General features: G+C 49.9%; 10 protein-coding genes across 10 annotated transcripts; 3 read left to right on the top strand and 7 right to left on the bottom strand.

Moving 5' to 3' along the window:
• Positions 1–474: 474 nt before the first annotated feature.
• ASPBRDRAFT_123452 (nucleobase:cation symporter-2 family protein) lies at positions 475–2317 on the top strand (the record flags this gene model as incomplete). Its single annotated transcript, XM_067617600.1, has 2 exons — positions 475–566; positions 616–2317. The coding sequence occupies 2 exons, from the start codon at positions 475–477 to the stop codon at positions 2315–2317; spliced, it is 1794 nt and encodes a 597-aa protein (XP_067479567.1).
• A 145-nt stretch (positions 2318–2462) lies between these two features.
• On the bottom strand, positions 2463–4044 carry ASPBRDRAFT_124428 (MOSC domain protein; the record flags this gene model as incomplete). Its single annotated transcript, XM_067617689.1, has 2 exons — positions 2463–2563; positions 2661–4044. The coding sequence occupies 2 exons, from the start codon at positions 4042–4044 to the stop codon at positions 2463–2465; spliced, it is 1485 nt and encodes a 494-aa protein (XP_067479566.1).
• A 1161-nt stretch (positions 4045–5205) lies between these two features.
• Positions 5206–6898, top strand: ASPBRDRAFT_124693 (uncharacterized protein; the record flags this gene model as incomplete). Its single annotated transcript, XM_067617718.1, has 4 exons — positions 5206–5468; positions 5534–6058; positions 6091–6347; positions 6414–6898. The coding sequence occupies 4 exons, from the start codon at positions 5206–5208 to the stop codon at positions 6896–6898; spliced, it is 1530 nt and encodes a 509-aa protein (XP_067479565.1).
• Positions 6899–7228: 330 nt separating this feature from the next.
• On the bottom strand, positions 7229–12587 carry ASPBRDRAFT_41999 (uncharacterized protein). Its single transcript, XM_067624711.1, has 2 exons — positions 11025–12587; positions 7229–10967 (listed from the first exon to the last, which is right to left on the bottom strand). Exons 1-2 carry the CDS (start codon positions 12251–12253, stop codon positions 7373–7375), a joined length of 4824 nt encoding a protein of 1607 aa, XP_067479564.1. The 5' UTR covers positions 12254–12587; the 3' UTR covers positions 7229–7372.
• A 737-nt stretch (positions 12588–13324) lies between these two features.
• On the bottom strand, positions 13325–14407 carry ASPBRDRAFT_41997 (SDR family NAD(P)-dependent oxidoreductase). The gene is made up of 2 exons (XM_067624710.1): positions 14239–14407; positions 13325–14170 (listed from the first exon to the last, which is right to left on the bottom strand). Exons 1-2 carry the CDS (start codon positions 14356–14358, stop codon positions 13484–13486), a joined length of 807 nt encoding a protein of 268 aa, XP_067479563.1. The 5' UTR covers positions 14359–14407; the 3' UTR covers positions 13325–13483.
• Positions 14408–14738: 331 nt separating this feature from the next.
• On the bottom strand, positions 14739–15445 carry ASPBRDRAFT_41996 (uncharacterized protein). The gene is made up of 2 exons (XM_067624709.1): positions 15232–15445; positions 14739–15162 (listed from the first exon to the last, which is right to left on the bottom strand). The coding sequence occupies exons 1-2, from the start codon at positions 15392–15394 to the stop codon at positions 15008–15010; spliced, it is 318 nt and encodes a 105-aa protein (XP_067479562.1). The 5' UTR covers positions 15395–15445; the 3' UTR covers positions 14739–15007.
• Positions 15446–16742: 1297 nt separating this feature from the next.
• ASPBRDRAFT_535190 (uncharacterized protein) lies at positions 16743–17281 on the bottom strand. Its single transcript, XM_067627085.1, has 2 exons — positions 16877–17281; positions 16743–16819 (listed from the first exon to the last, which is right to left on the bottom strand). The coding sequence occupies exon 1, from the start codon at positions 17207–17209 to the stop codon at positions 16919–16921; it is 291 nt and encodes a 96-aa protein (XP_067479561.1). The 5' UTR covers positions 17210–17281; the 3' UTR covers positions 16743–16819; positions 16877–16918.
• Positions 17116–18352, bottom strand: ASPBRDRAFT_41995 (uncharacterized protein). The gene has a single exon (XM_067624708.1). It carries the CDS (start codon positions 18279–18281, stop codon positions 17469–17471), a length of 813 nt encoding a protein of 270 aa, XP_067479560.1. The 5' UTR covers positions 18282–18352; the 3' UTR covers positions 17116–17468.
• Positions 18353–19498: 1146 nt separating this feature from the next.
• Positions 19499–20443, top strand: ASPBRDRAFT_54179 (uncharacterized protein; the record flags this gene model as incomplete). The annotated part of the gene is made up of 4 exons (XM_067627188.1): positions 19499–19656; positions 19727–19894; positions 19958–19999; positions 20092–20443. 4 exons carry the CDS (start codon positions 19499–19501, stop codon positions 20441–20443), a joined length of 720 nt encoding a protein of 239 aa, XP_067479559.1.
• A 338-nt stretch (positions 20444–20781) lies between these two features.
• ASPBRDRAFT_41990 (glycoside hydrolase family 47 protein) lies at positions 20782–23075 on the bottom strand. The gene is made up of 4 exons (XM_067624707.1): positions 22700–23075; positions 22023–22643; positions 21274–21968; positions 20782–21221 (listed from the first exon to the last, which is right to left on the bottom strand). Exons 1-4 carry the CDS (start codon positions 22983–22985, stop codon positions 21072–21074), a joined length of 1752 nt encoding a protein of 583 aa, XP_067479558.1. The 5' UTR covers positions 22986–23075; the 3' UTR covers positions 20782–21071.
• Positions 23076–23440: the final 365 nt, after the last annotated feature.

Here is a 23440-nt window from a genome sequence, read left to right as displayed (position 1 = left end):
AGGGCCCACCGCAGAAGCCTGGACGAGCGCAGCGTAATCGCCAGACGAACCAGTCATCGCTAGCGCTGCCTTGGCCTGCACCAGGTTGCAGCTCGCTTGGAAATTAGCTCGCGTGTCTGCCACGCCGTCGCGAGAGATAACCACTGCCTACCATTATTCGATTGATTCATCCATCAAGTTCGCCACTGATAGCTGTATCATCAACTCGGTCCGAGCTTCAAACATCCCGATTCATATTCGAACTCACGGATGATGCTTTGTGTATATAGACACCTCGTCCGTCGATGTTTGGAATGGTCTTAGTCTGTTCCCCAGATTCAACTAGCCATTGCTAAGAGCCGACCCCTCACTCCATCCGGACTACTTCACCTGGACCCGGCTTTCATTCTTAAGAAACCATCATTCGTCCGCAACTCATCGAATTTCATCTATACCTCTACATCAACATCCTTTACACCCAAGACTGTACGCACAATGGACGGTCCTGACCAGATAGGCCCGGACTACCGGCCTAAACGGACTTGGAATGACGTACGCCGCCGTTTGGTCAAAACCTTCACTACAAGGTTGGTCGATGAGCTCGTTGGGTTTGGTCGAGGTGCTAATACTTCTCAGAGAGGGTCTCATTGGAGACTATGATTACGCCTATCTGTTCACTCCGAATATCCCCTTCATCACAAAGAAACGAAGTTCAGCACCGTTCTTCGGGCTCGAAGACAATGTACCTATTGTACTAGCGATGCTGCTTGGCCTACAACATGCACTGGCGATGCTGGGTGGAAGTGAGTTATATCTCCTCTGCAACCTGACGAGTGCTGACCCGACAGTTATTTCACCTCCTATCTTGATCGGCGGCACATCTGGTGCCAACTTCGGAACGGAAGACTACCAATACCTCGTCTCAACATCCCTCATCGCTTCTGGTATCCTGTCGGCCATCCAGATGTTCCGATTCCACATCTACGGAACCAAGTACTACATCGGTACCGGCTTGACTTCGGTCGTGGGAATTTCCTTCTCCACAATCACCGTCGCCACTGGCGGTTTCTCACAAATGTACTCTAGCGGATACTGTCCGACCGCGGAGGATGGAACTAAACTGCCCTGCCCCAAGGGCTACGGCGCCCTGCTGGGAACTTCATGCTTGTGTGCACTGCTCGAGATTGGACTTTCCTTCATGAGCCCTAGAATCTTGAGACGCGTCTTCCCTCCCCTCGTCACTGGACCTACTGTTCTCCTGATCGGAGCCAGTCTTATCGAGTCGGCTTTCCAGGACTGGGCAGGTGGCTCTGGAACGTGCTCGGACAATCCCGGCAACGGGGCCTTGTGTCCTAGCGCAGACGCACCCCATGCTCTTCCTTGGGGAAGTGCTGAGTTTATCGGTCTCGGATTTCTGGTCTTTGTCTCGATCATTCTCTGTGAGCGGTTCGGAGCGCCCATCATGCGATCCTGCTCGGTTGTGGTGGGACTGTTGGTAGGATGCATCGTGGCGGCTGCCTGCGGATACTTTGAACGATCGGGCATTGACGCTGCGCCGGTGGCCTCCTTTATCTGGGTGAAGACATTCCCGTTATCCATCTACCCGCCCATGATCCTTCCACTGCTGGCAGTGTACATTGTGGTCATGATGGAATCGATTGGTGACATTACCGCCACGTGCGATGTGTCTCAGGTGGCAGTTGAAGGGCCCACCTTCGACTCGCGGATCCAGGGTGGTGTTCTGGGCAACGGTCTCACCAGTGTCCTGGCGGGCCTTATGACCATGACGCCGATGTCGGTGTTTGCCCAGAACAACGGCGTCATCGCGCTGACCAAGTGCGCCAACCGCACCGCTGGTTACTGCTGCTGCTTCTTCCTCGTCATCATGGGGATTTTCGCCAAGTTCGCCGCGGCACTGGTTGCCATTCCCGATAGTGTTCTTGGTGGCATGACGACGTTCCTTTTCTCGTCCGTGGCGATCTCCGGTGTCCGCATTATTACAACTGTGCCATTCACGCGTCGCAACCGGTTTATCCTGACTGCTTCGTTCGCGGTTGGCATGGGAGCCACGTTGGTGCCCGACTGGTTCGACTACTTCTTCACCTACAGCGGTAACAACCGCGGCTTGATAGGACTGCTGGATGCTGTTGATCTGGTGATGGAGAACGGGTTCGCCATCACCGCTCTGATCGGGCTGATCCTCAATCTGATCCTTCCGGAGGATCCAGAGGAGGAGGCAGCGATCCTGGAGGCACGGGGTGATTACCGACGCAGCGAGGAGGTGACGACCTCTCAAGAGAGCACGCAGTACACGAAGGGCGAGCCCTCGAGTGCTTGATTTGTTTATAGTTTTGATTTTTGGCGATATGATGGATTACATAGGATACCCTGACCTAGATGGTCAATAATACAATCTCACATTTGATATATACTATATTCTCGAATAATACAAATTGGTACAAAGTAAAGTAAATAAAGTACAGCTATACCCCTTCCACTATCTCCCCCGGCGCCAACATCTTGATATAACAATGCTCTCCGGTTTCCAACACCGTAATAGGATCATTAACCCGCAGCGTGAACTCTACCAGTAGCAACAAAAAAAGTTAGCACGATCCCCAAACTCCACTCCATCCAATCTAATCAACCCATATAAGGAAAAAGAAAAAGGAGAGAAATACCTCTAATAGCAGGAACACACTGCATCCCCAAACACGCATTGGTCAAATCCCCGACATCAATCCGTCGATACCTCTTCAACGTCCGATCCGGCTCCCTGGGATGTCTGATCCCGGTATCAGGATCCACATTGGGTAATTTACACCGGATAGTGCGACATGCCGTATATATCTCCACCCCAGACCCCTTCTCCCCCATCTCATTATCACCACCACCCCTAAGGGAAGAACAAGAAGAAGAAGATGGTGGACTCCCAATAAGGATCCTCTTCCACCCATCCTCCACAAACTTCCCCGGCCCCTGAACAACCACATTCGCCCTAAACCGCCTCACACTCAACCTGGGAATCTCCTCCGCACAATGGGCCGCCACATCCCGCACGCTCGCCATATTGAGTAAATGGATGGGATACGCGTCCGCGAAGCCCGTCACGGGCTGGAAGTCGATCTGGTCACCCTTTCGGGGCGCGTTGCGGTAGATTTCGCGTGCGTGGGCGTGGCTTGCGCGGAAGAGGGCGAGTTTCTTTCGTTGGTTGGGGGGGAGGGTGGTGTCGTAGGTTAGGAGGGATTTTAGGGACGGGGGGAGGAGGTGCGTGTAGTTGTGTGCGAGGGGAGTGTCTTTCCAGATTTTGACGGGGGTTAGGGGGAAGGAGGAGGAGGAGGTTGGGGGGTCTAAAGGGATGGTGAAGTGGGTTTGGGAAGGGAGGATGTGGAGGGTTCGAAGGAGAGTAGTTAGGGGGTTAGAGGATGGTGGGAGGGGGTAGTGGATTAGTAGGACCCCGTTGGAGAGGGTTTCTGGGTTGGTCGGGGAGTAGGTGGGTGATGAGGGATCTGGGATCCAGATCTCTGGACGCAGGAGGGCGAGCTGCCGGAAGTCGCGGTCGCGGAGGGTGCGGGCTGTCCAGGTTCCGGTTTCTTCTGGATCTTGGCTGCTATTTGATGTTGAGGTTGAGGTTGATGTGGTGGTGGTGGTAGGTTGTGGTGAGGGTATAAACTCCGCAAAACAGAACAATCGATCATATTTCAACCCCGTCTCTATCACGTCTGCTGTGTCCAGCTCCACCCCCGCGCAGCTCTTAATTGGGTACGTGAACAGTGCTTTGATGCGCCATGCTGGGAGCCCTGATGCCGGGTCCGTGGCGGTGCTGGGCACGCCGTGGGTGTACTCAGGTGAGTATTCATCGTGTAGGTTGGAGCGCTGGGATGGAGAGAGACCCAGTCTGCGGCAGCCTTTTGGGAGCGGGGGTGTGGGGTTGATATATTGGATAAGAGGAATGCAAAGGAGGATGCAGAGGAAGATGGGGAGGATGATGGATAGGAGGAGGGTGGTGGGGGAAATGGTTAGACCATGTTGGATGTTGGGAATGCCAGGGAGGAAGTCTAGCATTGGCGTGGTATATATGAGCAGTGAAAGTAATGGTTGATATTGGTGTTAGAGGCAATGAAGTGTAGGAATAAAAATCGTTCCTGAATATCGCGTCGGCGTTGATTATCAGATTATCAATCGGGCCGGTGTCGGAATATGCCGATGGTGGGTCCGGCTTCAATGGTAGATACCATTGGGCTTAGCACATGGTGAATAGCAACTCGAGTAATCTAACTTCAGCGAATTATCGAATGGTGAACTTATCACTAAGTCTATATCAAGAGCAGCATCTGCGTCGGCCGAACGATTGATGCTTTTATGCAAATGTTCCTTTAAGATGATGTGCCTGCTACGGACATGAGTTCGACCGCTGGAAAGTCGAGGACCATGTCCCCAAACGACCATCTATACTCATGTACTTTGAAGATTGTTGCGGTCTCATCATACAGACTAAGACGCTTGGCTCAAGCCTTGTTGCAATACTGGGACATGCCAAACCATACTGAAATCATCACGAAAAGTCATCGAACCATCCTCGTGGTCAAGCTGCGACAGTTTGCACCATAGATCAACCACAATGGATTGGCTTCCTCTCATCAGAGCAAAAAATTAGGACCATTCGACAACTGGCCTGCATATGTGGTGCTTAAGTCGAGTACGTTGCATAGCAAACAGGCCCGAAATCAACTGCGATGGTAGGGCAAATCGCTTTAAGACAAGTCCTCCGAGCCAGTAGCCGATGTAAGAATTGCATATCAAGGAAACGAGGTTCTACTATATGTCAGTGCATGGCAAGCGATGATCATTATCTAGGCAGCCATATTACAACATCCTTAGTGCAAAGGGCCCAGTTCGGAGCCCATGGCTACTCCATAGATAGCAACGCCCTGATGGCCAATGGTGTGAAAGTGTCGAGGAGATAAGGCGGACCCTTGCAAATCAGTACCTTAACACTCCCTGCTTCCCCGAACTGGGCTGTAGGGCTATCGGACTTCGTACCCATCTTTAGTTAGCTTACTCGGGCCTAAAAATCAAGCATATGTGAGTTGATTGATTAAGACCGTAGCACCGATGCCTACTTTCAGTCTTTTCCCCTCCAAATCTTTACTCATTCTTTGCTCAGCTGTGGCTTCACTGTTCTTTCTCATTCTTCTCGAGTAATTTGATCCATTCATTAATACCATGGAACAGGCATCAGAAGCGAGTGAACCTTCTGCTGTATACAAGCAAGTGAGCCACCGAGAAGGCCACCCAATCTTAAGGGAGATAACCTCCGATCATGAAGTGACTCAAGCTGCCACTCAAAACAGACTACAAAATGCCGCTGTAGTCATATTTTGCATCTCCTGTATCACCTTCATCAGCTCCTACTTAGGTGGGCTTGTCACCGTGTCTGTTCCGCAGATCTCCTCCGATTTACATCTCAGTCCGGGAATGGAACTATGGTCTGTTCTGTAGAACTCTTTATCCATCACATCAATCACAGCTAACACAACATGGATATATATAGGCCAGTATCAATGTACGCCCTCGGCACAGGATGTACCCTGCTTATATCAGGAGCTGTATCCGACGTAGTGGGCAATAAACCAACCTTCCTGACAGGCTGCTTATTACAAAGTATCTTCTCCATGGCCTGTGGCCTTGCTCACAGCGGCACCCAACTTATTATCTTCAGAGTCATTTCCGGTATTGCAGCTTCTCTTAGCTTGCCCTCTGCTATGAGTATCATTACCGAGCATTTCCCCTCCGGACAATACAGAAATATTGCGCTTGCCTTGATGGGTTCCGGTCAGCCCATTGGATTCGGAGTCGGGCTTCTTCTTGGTGGCGTGTTTGCAGATACGGTGGGCTGGCGCTGGGGGTTTTACGGCGCTGCGATAGCTAATACCCCAGTGTTTCTGTTATCAGTCCGGCAATTACCCGGAAGGGAGAAACAAGAAGGAGTTATATGGCGGAGGCTCGTCTTCGGTATTGATTGGATCGGAGCTGTAGCTGCTAGTGCTGGGTTGGCTCTACTTTCCTATGCTTTGGCGTATGTATGACACTCAAATACTGACATTGAAGTCTGATAACATTCTTCATCTTCTGGCAAGGTCGACAAGAGCGCCACTCCAGACCTACCTTAATCAAGAACTCACTATGGAAGAAGCTCCGCTTTACATGTATCTGCATAAATGTCTTCATGATCTGGGGGGCCTTCAATGCCTTTGAACAAATGGTCAATTTCTTCTTCCAAGACGTACAGCAGCTATCTGTACTTGCCACATCAGTTCGATTCATCCCGGTTACTGTCATGGGCTTGCTCACTAGCCTTACCACAGGTAAATTCATACATACAATAAACCCCCACAGCACTTAGACCGACATACTAACCATCCCCAAACCAGTAGGTCTAATCCTCCACCGCATCCCCGCAACCACACTAATGAACATCTCCACCATCCTCTCCTCCCTCTCCCCCCTCCTCCTCGCTCTGATCCATCCAGAATGGACCTACTGGCACTGCGCATTCTTCGCCATGTGTCTCAATCCCATTGCCGCTGACGTCCTCTTCACCGTTTCGACACTGATCATTGCGGACATGTTCCCTGCGGAGACTCAAGGCCTCGCGGCAGGGGTCTTTAATACGGTGTCGCAGTTTGGGAGGAGTATTGGATTGGCGTTGGTTGCGTTGATTGCGAATAGTGTTACTGAGAAGGATTCCTCCGATTCCACGTCTGGTGATGAAGATAGTCCCGGAGAAGCCTTGATGGTGGGGTATCGGGCATCGTTCTGGTTTTTGTTCGCGATGAATATCACGAGTTTGGTGGTGAGTTTGGTTGGGTTAAGGAGGATTGGGTATGTGGGTAGGAAGGGGTCGTTGGATGCTTGATATCTTATATGTGGTGTTGGGCGGGGGAAAGAGTCATCTTTCATGATATTTATATGGTTTTATACATGGATCAATTGTATAGATGTTTTGGAATAGTAGCTCTGGATATACATGTGAAATGACAATTGCTAAACGCTTATTGGAGTCGATAGCATGATAACTATGATCTTCGTTTGTTTATTTCAATGGGGGCCAGTAATTCTACCTAAAGCGCTCTCATCTTCAGCTTACGATATAGTCTAAGCTAAAGTGGAACCTCTCGATAAGAAATCTCAGGAAGACTATTTCACCCTTATATAGGCCCTTACAGTACCCTATCTCTAGCAGTGTCTGTAAAAGAGGTATAGCCATTTGCAGTAATTATTGAATGGAAGCCGTGTTATAGGTACGCTGTGATTGCATCGGGTGTCATGAATATGATTACCACCTACAACCAAGAATCCAAGCAACAAGCTAACTGCTACATATTCAAATCTACGGCAACATCATCGTAAATACCTTTGTTCTCCGCCGATCGATCTCTTGAAGGACATTTTCACCATTCTCGGTCCATTTCTCAAATAACTGTCCCACCAAATACTCAATCCTGTCTTCTTCCTCTTCACTCAAACTCTCCTCGAACGTCTCTTTCACCAACGAAGCCTTCTCCGTCCAGACCTTGAGCTGCTCCTTATCGCCCTGTATCTCACACGTCCGAGCAACCGCCTCAATGGCCTCGAGGGCTGGTAAAGAATTCTCCCCCGTCAACGTGGCCCACGTCTCCACAGCACGACGTTGCATAGCACTACCCTTCATCAACTTAGGACCGCCCTGTGATACGAGGATACTCGCCAGAACAGCAGAGGCGCGGAGTGACTCTGGACTATTCTCATCAGTGCTCTCAGTAATTGTCTTCAATGCCTGGCGTGAAAGTGCTTCGGCCGTCGTATGGTCTCCCAGCCCCTCGTACGCCCGGGCAAGCCCGATATCCAGTTGAGCCATCATCATCCGCTCAGGCACAGTATCCTGCCGCACTCGTTGCAGATAGCGGTCTTTACAGTCAAGGCTCAGAACCAAGGCATCCATAAACTTGCCCTGTAAGTTCAGAGTATCCCGGAGACGCAAGGAGGTTCGCAGAGTGCGCATGTCCATTGTTCCTAGCAATTGGGCTAAGATAGACTGCGTCTTTTCGTAAATATGCTGTGATTGTTGCCAGCATTTCGCTCTACTCAATATCGTGGCAATGTCTTCAATGATGGCCACTGTCCCAAGCAGTGAAAACACAGTGGTTCTCTCAACGTCCCAGACATCCTCATACTCTTTGCTCAGAATGTCAACCACAAGCGAGCTCGCCGAGCGGTATCGCCCCATTTCCATATAGGCCAAAGCTAGATTCGTGCGGCAGCGTGACAGGGTATCTTTACGAGGTTCTGCTTGCCCCTGAATCTTCCCAACAGCCTCAGTAGCCATGCTCAAGGCGACAGAGTATCGCCCTTGTTGAAGTAAAACTGAGGACCATCTGACCATCACTTGCGATTCCCGCCATTCCATATGACTACGCCCGCTAAGTATATTCAGCGCTTCCTGATATTGTTCTTCTGCCTCGGCAACTTTTCCAAGCAGTCGGTACACGAAGCCTAGCGTCCGGAAGCCCGACTGGGCTACATATGGCAGGGTCTTGACCCGTGGTGTGACCAGGCGGACAGCATCGCGTGCCATATGCTCTGCCACGTGAAGATATTCGCACCGGTCAATCCCGCACTCCGCAAGTTCATTTGCGATGTTTATCATGCGGTCAAGGTTGTTCCTGTGGTTGGCATCCTCAGCCTCAAAAGGGTACTCAAGGTTAGTGTACAGGTATGGCCTTGCTTCAGCATGCCGTCCCTGCTTGACGAGATTCAATCCGAGCTCATACTGGCTCAAACAAACGAGTACACTCTCACGGCCTAGACGACTTTGATTTATTTGCGCGACCTTTGTCCGAAGGGGCTGCGCCGCTAGGCACATATCCCATTCCTCATAAAACTCGGCCAGTCTCCTCATCGCGGCAACGGTTATCTCTTGATCACCTGCTTGTCGGATGTAAGACTTCAGCAGCTGAACTAGTAGTGGCTCAGCTTCTGCATATCGGTCCAGGGTGACCAAGGCTTGACTTAATCCCGTGATGGCGTCAATCTCCATGGGAGAGCCCGGTGTTTGGGATTCTTGCATCAGTTCCAGAGCTTTGTGAAACACATCAACAGCAGCAGCTGGCCTGCCTAAATCCTGCAAGAGACCTCCAGAATGAACCATAGCCAAGATTTCATCGGGTTTCTGGTGTTTATCGCCCCCTGGATGCGCTTTTGAGAGCTCTGCATTCAATGCCAACGCATCCTCCAGTCTCCCGGATACCCGGTAGAGCCACGACAGGTTAAGTTTGTCAGTTATTGCAGGTGAGCTCGTTGGCCCATAGGCCTCTTCGTAAGCAGAAAGTGTCTCCTTCAGAACTGTTTCTGCTTCGGCATATAGACCCTCCCAAATGTAAGACATGGCAAGAAGGGATTTAGACGCGAGAACAAGAGGATGGTCAGAAGGGAATATTCCCAGACGGGTTTGCAGTGCCTGAAGAAAATATTCATGAACGCCAACCATCGTCCCTGTTTCTACTTGAAGGAAGCCAATGACTTCGTATTTGTATGCCTCCAGAGCAGGACTGGGATGGATCTTGTCAAGATGTTCCAAGGCCCTACTTCCTAGCTCTTTCGCCTCCGTTATCTCATTCTTTGAATACAAAGCCGCTGCAGCCTCTATCATAGCTTGGATGGTGCATTCCTGCTGCATGCCAAATATCCACTCCCTCAGCTTGAAAGCCTGTATCGACCATCTAACCGCATCGTCGAGGCGCTGGGACGTAGAGCAAGTCCTCATCAGGCTTTGCATGAGAGATGCAGCGCAATTACCGCATGGTACGTTCTCAGGAGCATGACCTTGGAGTCCTTTCTGGGATATGAATGGTGGCGGGATTTCATTTCCGCCCCTGCATTGTATTACATCCGACTGGAGTAGCGAAACAGCGTGTGGCATGCAGGCAATACAGCTATCCGCGACCCGCCAGCCCAAGTCATCAAAGTTCGGGAATTTCTTACTCACAATTTTGAGCGTCGTCGCTGTCCACTTCTCCAGTTGGTCATTTTGACCCAGCCATTTGTGCATGGCTAACCGCACTAACCGGTGCATGTCATATCTGGCGTCAGCTTTGGACAGCGTCCCCGTCCTGGGCGCTCTAGGGGTGATCAGTGAAAAGGCCCGCAATGTCCCCAATGCCTTGACCAGGTCTGGCGAGAGCTTGTCTGACTCGACAATGAGGAATATGGGAATTGCCTGTGACTCAAGAAGAGACATTCTTCTCAGAATTTCGCCGGCGATTGGAAATGTGCGGTCGATGAATTCAAAGGAGATGAACCATGTCGTCGCGATCGGATTCTTGTTACTCCCACTATCCCGGATACCATCCTCAAAATCCTCGCTCAGCAGGTCCATCTTCCACTGAGGGCTTTCACGATACATCTGCAGATACTCATTTGCATCAATACCATTATGCTGCATAAATGCCGCCGCCTGAACGATGGCAAGAGGGACACCGGAAAGCTCCTCAATCAATTCTTTCGCAGCGTCCGGGTCTTGTTGGCTTTCGACCTTGCTGGCCAGAAGATCTTGGCCATGATGAGTATCCAGCCGGTCCAGTAATACTAACCTGGACAGTGATCCAGCAAAGTCAAGTCCAACACGTTTGTCTCGCGTCGTCAGGAGAATGGATCCGTTGCCAGAGCGTGGCAGCAGGTCCGCTAGACGATCGGATCCATACCACATGCTGTGATCATCGGCATTGTCAAGTACAATGAGCCACCGCCTGCTCGCATCGCTTTCAAACCATTCGGTTACCATGTACGCACTGTCTCGGTCGCTGGCCTTGTAGCCGAAGATGGAGACTTTTTGGGCGATTTTGTCGTACGCTTGCAGGAACCGGACCTTTGTCGATGCGTGTATCCAGAACACTGAAACGTCTGAATTTTGGAACTGAAGGGCATACTCGACGGCAATTCGAGTCTTGCTGTTTCGTTTCATCAATGTCATGACAATGCGATCACCAGTTGGGATACCAGCTTACCCCATGCCTCCAAGACCCACAAGCGCGAAGCGATTTTGTGTTTTCAATTGATCTTGCAGTGTTCCCATGACCTCTTCCCGCCCAACGAACTTGTCATCTCTGCGAATGTCCATCATGAACACAGCTGTAGATCTGCTGCCGCTATCAGCAGCCACATCGACGGTCGCATCTATGGCGTCTGCCGCCCAATGCTGAAGGAACGCTTTTGTGCACGCAGCCGCTGTGGCTGCTGCGTAGTCCTGCCAGAGCTTGTTCTTATGTGAATCTGCGTAGTCACAGACTCCCTTGATGACAATACTGGGGAAGAAGCTACAGACTCCGGCGCCTTCCATCTCCAGACCAATGATACCTTCGCGCTCGGCGACTTCGTCACGATGTTTACCAGACTTCATCACAGTACTTCCAGAGCCCATCCGACCGAGGTGAATAGCTGGCGAAAGCCCTGATTCGGTTCGGCCTAATCTTTCTGGAGATTGCGGACATGTAAGAGCCCTTTTCCTACGCACCAGGCTGTCCTCGTCACATCCCAGGTCACTGCAGGAAGCCTTGATCGCATCGGGGCATATATTCTCGTCTGAGCACTCGCTGCAGGTTGACGAGTCACGGTGACGATGAAGATATGATGATTTGTAAAGCCGGTCCGACTCACCACCGGGATACTGATACTTTGACTGGTGCTGCAGGGTCTGAAGCCAAGTGTTCGCTTCTTCCTCGAGCCGTTGGTGGTGGTGATCGGTCTCCAGCTTTCTCAGAATGGACTGGATAGACAAGGGAGGTACGCCGCCTCCAGCCCCCTCACTCTGGGCGTGCTTTGGTTGGAAACCACTCGGGTACTGTCGCCCAAAATCGTACTCCACCACTGCTTGACTGAGGATCACGTCTCCAAGGAAGATATCCCGCTGTCGGTTGGGATCCGATGGAACGCCACCGCAGATTCCTACGACCAAGGCAAGCTCAATGCTGGGAAAGCTGGTGCGCAGACCCATAGCTACCCCGGCCGCGCTAACCTTGCCCATATACGGCATATGTGCGACCACGACATTGTGCGCGCCGATGACACCAGTAGTATACGCATTGGGATCGCCAGGTGCTTTGCTGCAGACCTCCTTGGTGTCCTCCCAGTGATGGTCAAAAAGCGCGATCACTGCATCTGCTTCGCGGGGCAGAGCACAAATAATGGCGATCTTAAAGCCATGACGATCGCGAGGAGGGCGGGTCACCACAGTCATATCCTCTGCATGGGGGCAGATAATAGGTTAGTTGCGCTAAAGGAAGATGTATCACTGTTCTTCTCGTCTGTAAGCTGGTAATCTGTGGGGAGCCTGGATGATAGATGCAGGGAAGCAGATAGATCCATCGTTGATTGTATCGAGGGGCAGGCGAGGCTGAGCGATTTAGCGCACGAGGGTCCACCACTAAATGAACTAAGCTGTCAGCCGAACGAGATCGGCACGGCATCTTCTATAGCACCAATCAGAGAGACTCGATGTTTCGGCAGCACCTCAACAAATGTCTCCTCGGATTATGAGCGAATAGGAATGAAGAGAGCACGAGGAATAGTGGGTAGCTGCTCCTAAATCATCAATTGAAAGGCAGTTCCAATCCTCATAAGCGATCTAGATCCACCCCCAACTTCCCCTGGATGCCACAGGCTTCTTATATTTCACAGACAAAAGCTCCATCTTTTGTACTGGAATATGCGCGACTACTAAACGATCCGCAGTCAGGAGCGTTGTGACGCCATTCAAGTTTCGGACTCTTGCAACACAAACTGCGTCTATCTCGTCTTACCCAAAAACCATCAGCCACAATCTCAACTAGGATCGCCCTTATAATAAAGCACAAAAAACTTGCCTAGTTAAACTTGAATGCCAGCAGCTACGGCGTCCTGTAGCTTCTCAAAGCGCCTGAGATCAGTCTGTACCGACAAGAACGAGGGATCATCGGCCTTCGGTATTGTTTCGTCTGGTGTTGAGAGGAAACGTTAGCATAGTATGAGCGGAACAGAAGCATGGAATCACCTAGTGGATATAGGATATTCGGAATGCAGATGGCGACGAGGGAGTAGAACGGTTGTTAGGAGGTAGCGACAACAAGGCAACTGCTCTATGTATAGATCGACCCACCGGTCACCTGCACTTATGACAAACCAAATACAGAAGGTGTGGGCATGCTGATGAGCATATATAACCAGTGATTGCAATGCCAATTCAGCTTCTTAGTTTGAAAGGCAGCTCATTAATCGCAAACTTTAGTTATCGCATGCTGCTCCAGAGAACCATAATAAAATCATGAACAAACATCCTTTGATTCATTCTCAGCAGACAAACCAAGCATCCCAGCTCAATGTATAACGAACCCACCTCTACCTACAGCTTCACCACATCGCATCCTCTCAAACAACATACTTCACCTCCGGGCCTTCTCCAACAACCTCTCAAAACACCTCATTCACAAAATCAATACATAGCCCACCCCCCACTAGCACAAATAACCTGTCCCGTAACCCACGAGGCATCCCTCCCCGCCAACCAAGCCACAACACTACTAATCTCACCCACCGTCCCCAATCTCTGCTCCACCGGCGTCGTATCCTTCTGCAACTGTACAATCTCCTCCGGAATCCTATCCAGCAGATCACTCGGCACCGGTCCCGGCGCCACCGCATTAACCGTAGTCCCATGGCCCCCCAACTCCGCCGCCCAAGCGCGCGTGAACCCCTCAATCGCCGCCTTGGATGCAATATACAGACTGATCCCTTTGAAGCCGTACCGCGCACCCACTGAGCTCAAGTTGATAATGCGGCCGTGCCCTTCCGGTGGGAGATACGGCAGCACAGCCTGCGTCATGAGCAATGTGCCGCGGACGTTGAGGTTGAAGACTTTGTCGTAGTCGGCGATGGTGGTTTCGGCGAGGTGGTTGACGATTTCGATGCCGGCGTTGTTGACGAGGATGTCGATTTTGAGGGGGGTGGTTGTGCTGACTTGAGATTTTAAATGGGAGATCACTTCTGAGGCGCCGGTGGGTGTGGAGAGGTCCGCTTGGATGGACCATGTTGTTGGGGAGTGTGGGAGTTGGGTGGTGATTTTGGTGCGGAGGTCGGCGATTGCTTGCGCGCTGGTAGACGAGACGTAGGTCATGCAGACCTGGGGTTTTCTTAGTTAGTTATTGTGTATGGATGTAGAGGGGTTGGTTTATGTGTGTAGTGGCTTACGTTTGCGCCGCGACGTGCGAGCTCCCATGCGATGCTGGCTCCGATGCCGCGGGATGCGCCCGTGACAATGGCGAGCTTACCCTGCAGTGGTAGGGTGAATTCTGATGTAGAAAAATCCATGCTTAACAAGGGGGATACTACTTAGGGTTTGATGAATTATTTAATTGTGGGTTGTCCGTTGACTTTACCGTCGACGCATATATAGTAGGACTCTCGAACTACATCAGACAACGGCTTACTCTGTTACGTGATGTCATTCCTCGGGTATAGGATATAAGTCGGTAACCCCGAAGCTACAACCCTATAGACTTGTTCATTATACATTAGCCAGACGGGTACTATGAAGGTTTACGCCGATTATTGGACAATGGAAAGGTGGATTTGTGGGAGCCGATCAAGTCAAATATTGTCTAGTGCAAATTTGCTCGATGCACAGTACTTTTGATGGCACCTATATTGCATGACACAACAGGCCAGACGAGACAGAAGAGCAGAGGCAGGGAGAAATGAATCGAGGAAGCAAGGCTACAGGGTATACAAAGCTAAGCTATATCAACTGGCACTAGAACGTTTCGGGTCATCAGTCGCATTGCTAGACATCACCAGTACAAAAATCACTAAGCCAATGCAGTATCAATCTCTACTCGAGCTAATCACATAGAATCATAGAATCATTCGCGTATGCCTCTGGACGTGGAGATTCTCAAAGCAGCAGGCACACGTCTTCCTCGAAATCATTGCCGCATCACGACGGACACTTCTTCCACATTTACAGAATGTCGCAGGTTCCAGACACCTGGGTCTGTGGGGGACTGACAGGAACAGTCACCTCACCAGCCACCACAGTGCTACTGCCATCAACTCCCTGGAAGCTGCAGAATCCGCCTCCGGCCGAGGAAATCTTGGTAATCGACAGTGGGTTGGCTATTGATCAGGAGTGTCAGAAACCATCATCTAAGTTCAGGTAAATGAGTACATAGGTCAAATACATACTGATGGTTTGAGGAGTGTCGTCAGCTGGGAAGTTTTGGGAGAATGAGGAACCGTCGGCGCCCCAGAAGGTGATGGCGACTTGGAATGCGGAGCTGTCGGTAGGAGCGGCGCTGGACAGAGCAGCAAAGGTAGAGCAAGCCGCAGTGATAAAAGTGGTCTTCATTTTGATAGAGTGGTTTGAATGAGTTGGTATGAGATGTTATTGAACAGACGTCTTGTCAATATGATGATGAGAAGATGCTGGTTAGAGAAGTGTATGTTTGGCTCAAGTTGACATGGAGAGATGGAGGCATTTATACGTTTCCAGTCGCTCCTTCTGATTCTCAGCAATCCCACACCGCTTGACACAATATGACATCCTTCTGAATAGATGCGGTTTCCGAAAAAGGATATACCAAAAATAGGTATCTACAGGTCTGATGCATTGATGTCATTAGGACCGGGTGCCACGGAACGATCGCCGCTGTCAGGCAAGCCACCCGTGATCTATTGAACCCACCACGACAGTCGTATCGAGCAATGACTGGATCGACAGCAAGACATGTTCAAGACAATCATTAGTCAGTTAATTTGAGTTCAGATCGTGTCTTACTCAGATTAAGGCCCGATCAGCACTATACGAGCCGCGGGGTGCCCCGCTAACTCCGATTAGTGACTCGTGTCCGTGGCGACAGGACATATGAGACATAGCCTCGTACTCGTGCCAAGGAAGACATTGTCCATGGACACGGGGATAAGGTATCCGGCACGTTTCTCAGAAGGGGGGCTTAGCTTGACGACACAGAACGAGAATAGTACATAGAGCATGACTCAAGTGGACATAGTGGATATTGAACGGGACGTCATTCGATAGCAGACTCAAGTTGCGAATGCGCGCTGAGCCGAATCGGTACTGAGGCTGATCGAGAGGATATTGTGGACGCACATGATTTGTTTCAAAAGCGTTCAAGTAAGGAGTGCCCTTGAAATCATGGAGAACGATGCGTTACACAGCGGACATCCAAGCCGGCACTCAGTCGAGCGGTGCGGATCTCGAAACACCCAGAATGATCATTATCTGAATCAATAGTACGGAGAAATAGGATTATACAGCTATGGTATTCCATATGTCCTTGCAGTCCGGAAAGGTTCATGCCTGTCATTCTCTGACACAGAAAGAAGGTAAGCTAGCTTAGGCACCGACTCTAGCAAAGATTGAAATCAGAAAAGGTTAAGTCAAGACCACACCCGGTTTGATGTCTTTTCTGAACACACCTTATAGTGCCTAGAATTCCGGAATTGACTTACTCAAAGTGATACCAGGACGAGTACACTGTTTCTCAATACCGACTTATGCAGCAGACGCCTTATGTGTACTGAAGCAAACTTCGTCATAGCCAAGGTCCAAGGTGAGACTATCTCACTCTTGATCTGCAATAGCATCTCCATCCAAATAATTTTCAGCCGAATTTTCTCCGCACATGTAAAGTATGCGTGCCATAGAGCCCGAGGACTCGAGACGGTTCTCATTCCGGTTGCTGCACCGAAGGAGCGTCGGAAATATAATATCAAAGTTCCGGATGTGTTGGCATATGCACTTCGACGTGTTCTTTCTATTCAGCGTTGCATTCTCCGAAGGGGTCGGCTGGGCAAAGTTTGGACTAACATCTGCATGAGTGGTCCTGGGATCGGCTCGGAAGTTTCAGCCTTATCCGCTGTTGTCAACGTATCTATGTCGAGGTGGACGTCCAGCGAATAACGACCTAGAGACTAATAACCATGACGTGGGAAGACTTGCACCATAAAGGTCGAGGGACACTTGAGGTGCCATCATATGATTGGGAAACATGGGATGAGTTGGAAAACGAAATCGGAACGGAGCAAGCTGGAAGAAGCCCAGAACAGCGCGTTCCAATGCGGGGAACCTGGCCGAATCCTCGATCACGAGACCCCCCCCCCCCTCTCTATCTTCATGTGCGACTTGACAAGTATATACCATTCGACCTGAGACTTGGACTCCTCTACTGGTAGTATTACTCGGGTTAGTTACTATGGGCTTTATGGCTTTATACCCTCAGTTCTGGCTGGAGAGGATAATGAAAACCGTAACAGTCAGAAAGAACGAAGGAGAATGCAGATCAAGCAGTGAGGATATCCACATCGTTCCGAAGACTGTACTGTCTAACAATACCAATCAGCAAGCCACTATGAATCACACAACGACACTCGATGACCAACCATAACTATCCGACTCTGCATCACAAGACATATCCACGACTTTTACCCACAGTTCGTTTCCCATTGGCCTTATTCAACATCGCAGCAAACCTAGCCTCCGCTTCGATACCATTGATGTTTTCAACAAGCTTGATATAGCCCTCATCGTCCAGCGCAAAGAGAGCTTCTTTCACCCAAACACGGCAAGTCATAGCTTCATGGAAGCGCGTCGAGTACTGGATGGGGATCTGCGAAAGGCGGATCTCCAACGGGCCGTGCAGTGCGGGGTGCAGATCGCCCACCTTCAGCGCCAGAAGGTATCGCTTGGATGAGACGACCTTTTGGTCGGACTTCGTCTCAAAGCTATAGGCAGTTCGATTGGGGAAGTTGATAATATTGAAAATGATGCCATCAGTCGGAGATTTCGCGAGGTAGAGACCCCAGTGGAACGTCGAGCTGGACTCTCGATCTGCTAGGAGGAGGTAGAGACTGTTAGGCTCTAACTTCAAGGCCATGTGGGTGACAGTTGTGGAATGTATCCAAAGAAAGTATAGGATGCTTGATTCTATGGGTGCGACCCAGCAGCAGATGTATACTGGGTAGTGGGTACTGTACCCCTCATGTTCAGGGTGTTCTTTAAGCAGCTGAGGCGGATACTGCGCCACATTTGCAAGGATATGTGGCGGGCGAGTGAGTGGATGTGGAAGTGGTAATCTTAAGCGACACTCGTGGGAATTTATATTCATAGCGGGAAAACCAGCGTTAGTAGACTTGACTAAAAGCCATCGATTCGGGTCTAAGCACATAGCGTGTCCGAGGTTACGTCGCCAGTGGTCCGGCTCCATTAAGCCCATGTCCTCAGTAACAGCTGGAGAGAAGAAGGCAATCACTGATCATCGCAAGAAGATAGTAAGCGTAACTTACAATGAAAGCGATGGCACATCCAGTGCGGCACTTGCCGACGAGGTGCTCCTTCAGCTTGGAGGAGGGCGATGGCCGACATCCCTGCCAGGCTACCATTATGCCAAGGCCCTTCAGACCACGCGAGTTGATTTCACACTAAGCCGATCTGTGAGCCCCTATTCCGCTTCGCCCAGCAAGATCGCATGACTAGACCTGAGCAGAAGCCAGAGGGAACTGATCCTGTATATATTTCATCTCGCTTCTACTATGAAAGGGGTACACAAGCATAGAGTGGTTGCAGGAAAAGTTGTGGCAAGGCATTAGTGCGGCAGTCGCTGCCTTGTGCATGAAGACAGTCCTAGCTGAGTGGCCGTGGCCCTCTCGCTCGACCTTGATCACCTGGGCCGGTATGTCTGGTCCCGGACACACATATAACCAACTTATCAATCGCCACTGCATGTTCCGACATGAGGTAGTCTGATTTGACGATGCTCCTTTTTCATATGCATATCACGACGAGGCTAACACCAACAGATCATACATCGCTAGCCACCTAGTCCTGAGCAAACCTTCGACCATCTCAATAAGCAATGCTTGCGACATTTGTATATACTTATCCGTGGCTGCTTCGTGTTTCTGTTCGGCTGCAACAGAGCGCTGAACAGTCACTACAGGCCATTAGCGGAACCTGGAATAGCCGGCCAATGACTAAAACCAACAGTCATTTCTGGGCGGAAGAATACAATACTCACTGAGTATAACACTCACCTTAAAATGAGGTTATGATGGAAGTTACAGCTAGGAGACTAACGCAGAGTAAGAGGATGCCAAAGGAGGCGATTGAATCCTATCGTGGCGACATCCCGAGCCCTCCGAGCTTCCGAGCCTGCGGTGAACCGTGCTCTGACATCGAGAGAGGATATTGGACTAATGATATTTTTTTTTGGCACTATTGGAGTCCCTCCTGAGCCCGTCACCGTTATATAAATAGAATAGTGGATGGGGCCACGTGTGTACGTGTTTGTCAGCTATCCAAAATACCCGTGATCATCACGCTTCCGTGTGAGATTGCCGCAAATGATGCGGCGACCACTCAACCGAGGGAAATGCGACACAGGTACCTGCATTTGTCCGACTGTCCAGTTCCATGAGTTTGACTACCGCCAATATGTCTAACATGGATTGCTTGGATGATTGTTTATACGCCTCTGGTGGAAAGGGCTCCATGCGGTATATGTTCCTTCATGGAGGTCATTCCCAATTGCCCCTGCCTGACAATGTCTCGGTAGAGGCCAAGGTTCTAGTACAAAATACCCACGGCGAGATGTAAGCCAAATATATCCTACCAAAACAATCGCTCTTACCTTGGTGGGCCTGGGTACTGACGTCTTATCAGTATTTTCGACGACAGTCCAGACCAACCCACCTCACAGTACTTGTTCATCAATCGCACGTTAAAATCCGTCAATGGAGAGAACGATGCGTACATACCAAAGCGGGTCTTTGTCGAAAAGATGTTAATTAATGTTTCTATTCCTACATTGCTGTACGCCGAGATTCCACGGTAAGTCTTCTTGTCTGACCTTCCATCTCCGTCGGGAAGAGAATAACCGGAAGAATAATATAGAGATCAAGAAGATACCCCAAGCAGCGAGAATGTATCTTACGTGTATGTCCTTGTAACTAACTCTAAACACTCTACCACTCTTTATTTTGCTGTCAAGTTCTACTACGATCTTCCTCTCTAACGCCCGAATGCAGTACCCTACTAATCCTCGGCCGAACCGGCGTCGCCCAAGCCTCCTTTCAAGACTACGAATATCTCAAAGCCATGCTTCATCTATTCGTTCCCCGATTTGGACGGGCCATCTCCCTCATGAGCGACGCATACCTCCCAGGGGATGCACGCAACCTGTCACACCAGGTTGCCAGTTTGATGATGGTCCCATCGGGAAATACCAATAATCTCCGCACCTTCTTGGCTATGTATGCCAAGCGTTATATGATCAAGTCATCGAGTGAGAGTGAAGTGTTAGAACGGTGCTTGATGCACATTTTAAAGATGCCGTTCGAAATGACATCCGCAATACGGTATGGTCTTATTTTGTACTGAACTTGTTAGTTCGCATGCGGGTTGTTTGGTAGTGTTCCGATAAATGTCTATTAGTTTAGGCACAATGGGTGGAGAGGCTCCAGCGTTGGACGTTGCTACTTTCTGGAAAGTGAGCCTAATTGCAAATATACATAGTGTACAAAGATACGATTGTATGAGCTACAAAATTTTCTCCTTCCTGCATGGCTTTCTCTTTCCCTCCGAATTGTGTAGCCCATTGAGGAAAGGGGCTGGCGTGGAGATGGAATGCGATGTTAATTATTAGTAGTTTTGCATTGGCCGTGAAAAGAAGAGAAGCGCGACTCATACTTTTATCTTATAAAGAAAGAGATATTGTATTCGGCCTATCAGAAAATGCCATGTGGGCTTGAAGGTGCAACCAGTGGTGATTCCAAGCGACCGGCATATCTGTGGATACATTCAGTCCGAGGTCGAAGATAACATTCTAGATAGCTATGGATGTCTCAACCACGTACTATTCCTGTCCACAAGGCCTAAAGTTACTGTAAACACTTATATATGCCTTTACGAATACATGTTACCCATGGATTAGGCATTTCCCCGTCATTTCCCCCCTCGATATCGGATAGTCATCACTCAATTTGTGGAAGTATGACAGTGCCGAGTCTCATATTTCCCGTCTTCTAGTCCAACCAGTCTTGTACTCTACTTGATGAAGCCGTGGAAATACATGCGCCTCGGTGTTAAACACCACGTCAGTCAACGGGAAAAAGTCACTTGGGGAGAAGAGAAGATAGAGGTATTTTAACGTTTCGGCCTAAAAGATGTCAACTTCTAATACACGTATCCTTTGTCATTGTTTAACATACCAGCCAGAAGCTCTCCATGTTATCACGCCTTTTCGGAGGAACTATCGTGACATCACTCAGAGAAGTGTATCCCTCCCCATCTTTCACTCGTGTGTGCTTCAGGAAGGCCTTGGAAATCTCCCAGCCCCATTGTCGATATATCGGGTCTTTCGTGACCCGGTACATTATGAAGAGACTCTCAACAGTCTCCGGGCGTTGGAAGTTATCGGCGTCAATGAGTCGGATGTTGATATCCTTGGTCCAGGAATATATGTCGTCTTCGCTTGAGGCTCGAGGCGGGTCTGTTGTTGATGACGATGATGGTTGAAGGTCGGAATCGTCAGCCTCGAACCACACAATTTCCGGTGCTAGCCCAGTCTCTGTAACTGCATATTGCGCCCGGCATGTCTTTGTTAGCTCCCTTGCTAGGCGCATCTGTTCCTCCTTTCGGGCGTTCCAGCGTCCTGTTCTGCGGGCCTCGGCTTCGGTCAGTCCTTCCGTAGCACCAATAGCGATAGCTCCGGGTAAAAAGCAAACGAGATGGTCCATCTTTGGAGAAAGACGACTACCAATGCCGCCCGGAAGTTCTGCAATGTATTGGAGGTTGGAGTGCTTGGTGGAGACAACGAGATGCTTCTGAATTCCAGTGAGCGCCTCTTCCCACATTTCCCGGTAGATGGATTCGTTGGTCTGCAAATATTGCTTCACCAAGTATTCTGTATCTATGTGAGTATGTGTCTAGCACACATGAAGTGGCTTCGGGGGCCTACCATAGTACGAGTCACCACGACTCCCAAGACGGATGGTTTTATGCCGAAACCTCCCGGTGTCTGGATGCACGAAAATGGGCACAAGACCATCCTGTACGTTGTTGCTATCTAATACTTCCATGACCCGTTCAGCTTTATGCCAGTAAACTTTGTTACCTGTCAAATTAGAAAGATATTTCATCTCCAACTGCACGGTAGCTGCTTCAGCAGTAGATGAAGCTCCGCCATCAGCGTGAGAGCGAATGCCTTTTCGTTTTGCTAGGTTGACGCTCGCATACGGAATCCCTGATCCCGAGTCATATGCTGCAAGTAATCGGTCTGCTAGGTCCACGGCTTTAGACAGGTAAACAGAATCCCGCCCCGAGGAAACATCTGGAAGTTGAGTGGACAGGTAATGAGCCGACAGGAGTCCTCCGAGCATTCGTATTGTGGTCTCGAATGTGTTAACATCTTGGTCTTGATCGTAAGTCAACTCCTGATCAAGCCATTCTCGAGCGTCCGATAGGCGAGTTGTCAGGTTCATGATCATCAGGGTATCCAAGCTGTCTACGATTATCCATCCCAGGCCATTGGGACTCATTTGAGAGCCCCTTTTTGATATTGGATGGAAGCGGTCTCGTCCTGCTCGAGATTCAACTACACGACCCTCATGAGAAGTGATGTTGTTTAACACTCACCCCAGGCATACTTTGCATATGCATCCCAGCTGGAAATGAAGGCTGTTCGCACCTCCTCTCTGTGGGATTCCCAATATGTGTCGTTGTGAATGGAAGGAGATGGTCCCAATAGATAATCAAGTCTCAAGAAGTGGAAATACCAGCCCACAATAATGGATAATACGCCAAGGAAAGTGGCAGAGATTCTTGGGTAGGATGAAAACAATTGCCGCCAAGTCCCGGCCTTCGGCCTTGTTGTATACGGTCGGCGCTTATGTCCGTGATTGCCTGTGTCACTACCAGCCATGGAATCAGTGGTGAGATAGAAGTCCCGAGCCGACCGGTTGAAACAATCCAAGATGTACTGCTTAACCCCCCCTGGAATAGCAAATATTACTCTGCTTTCTTGCACCGAGCAGTAAAGATGGGATGCACACCTACACACGCCGGCGCCTACAGGATAAGTCTTATTTGCGAGCACTCGGCATCCCCACTTCTAACAGCTCGGACATGGACAGTGGACACAGCTCCTCCCAATGGTCTAGCCAATGGAGTCAGCAGGAGGCGAGACTACTTGCTGTTAGTAACAACGCTAAGCTAGCGCCGCTAAATGTGATTGCCACAAGTCACCATATCATAGCTCTGACGGCTGAAAGCCTGTGATGGTGTATGTCTTCTTTATGGCTATGGCGCTTAACGATTGGCAATCTTTATCAGCTACCCCTCGCAATGTCGATCGGGCCTGGTAGCTGCATGGTTAGG

Source organism: Aspergillus brasiliensis (assembly GCF_001889945.1).
Source record: "Aspergillus brasiliensis CBS 101740 unplaced genomic scaffold ASPBRscaffold_5, whole genome shotgun sequence".
Taxonomy (NCBI): Eukaryota; Fungi; Ascomycota; class Eurotiomycetes; order Eurotiales; family Aspergillaceae; genus Aspergillus; species Aspergillus brasiliensis.
Note: the sequence above shows the minus strand (reverse complement) of the source record. Positions and strands in the feature narration are given on the sequence as shown.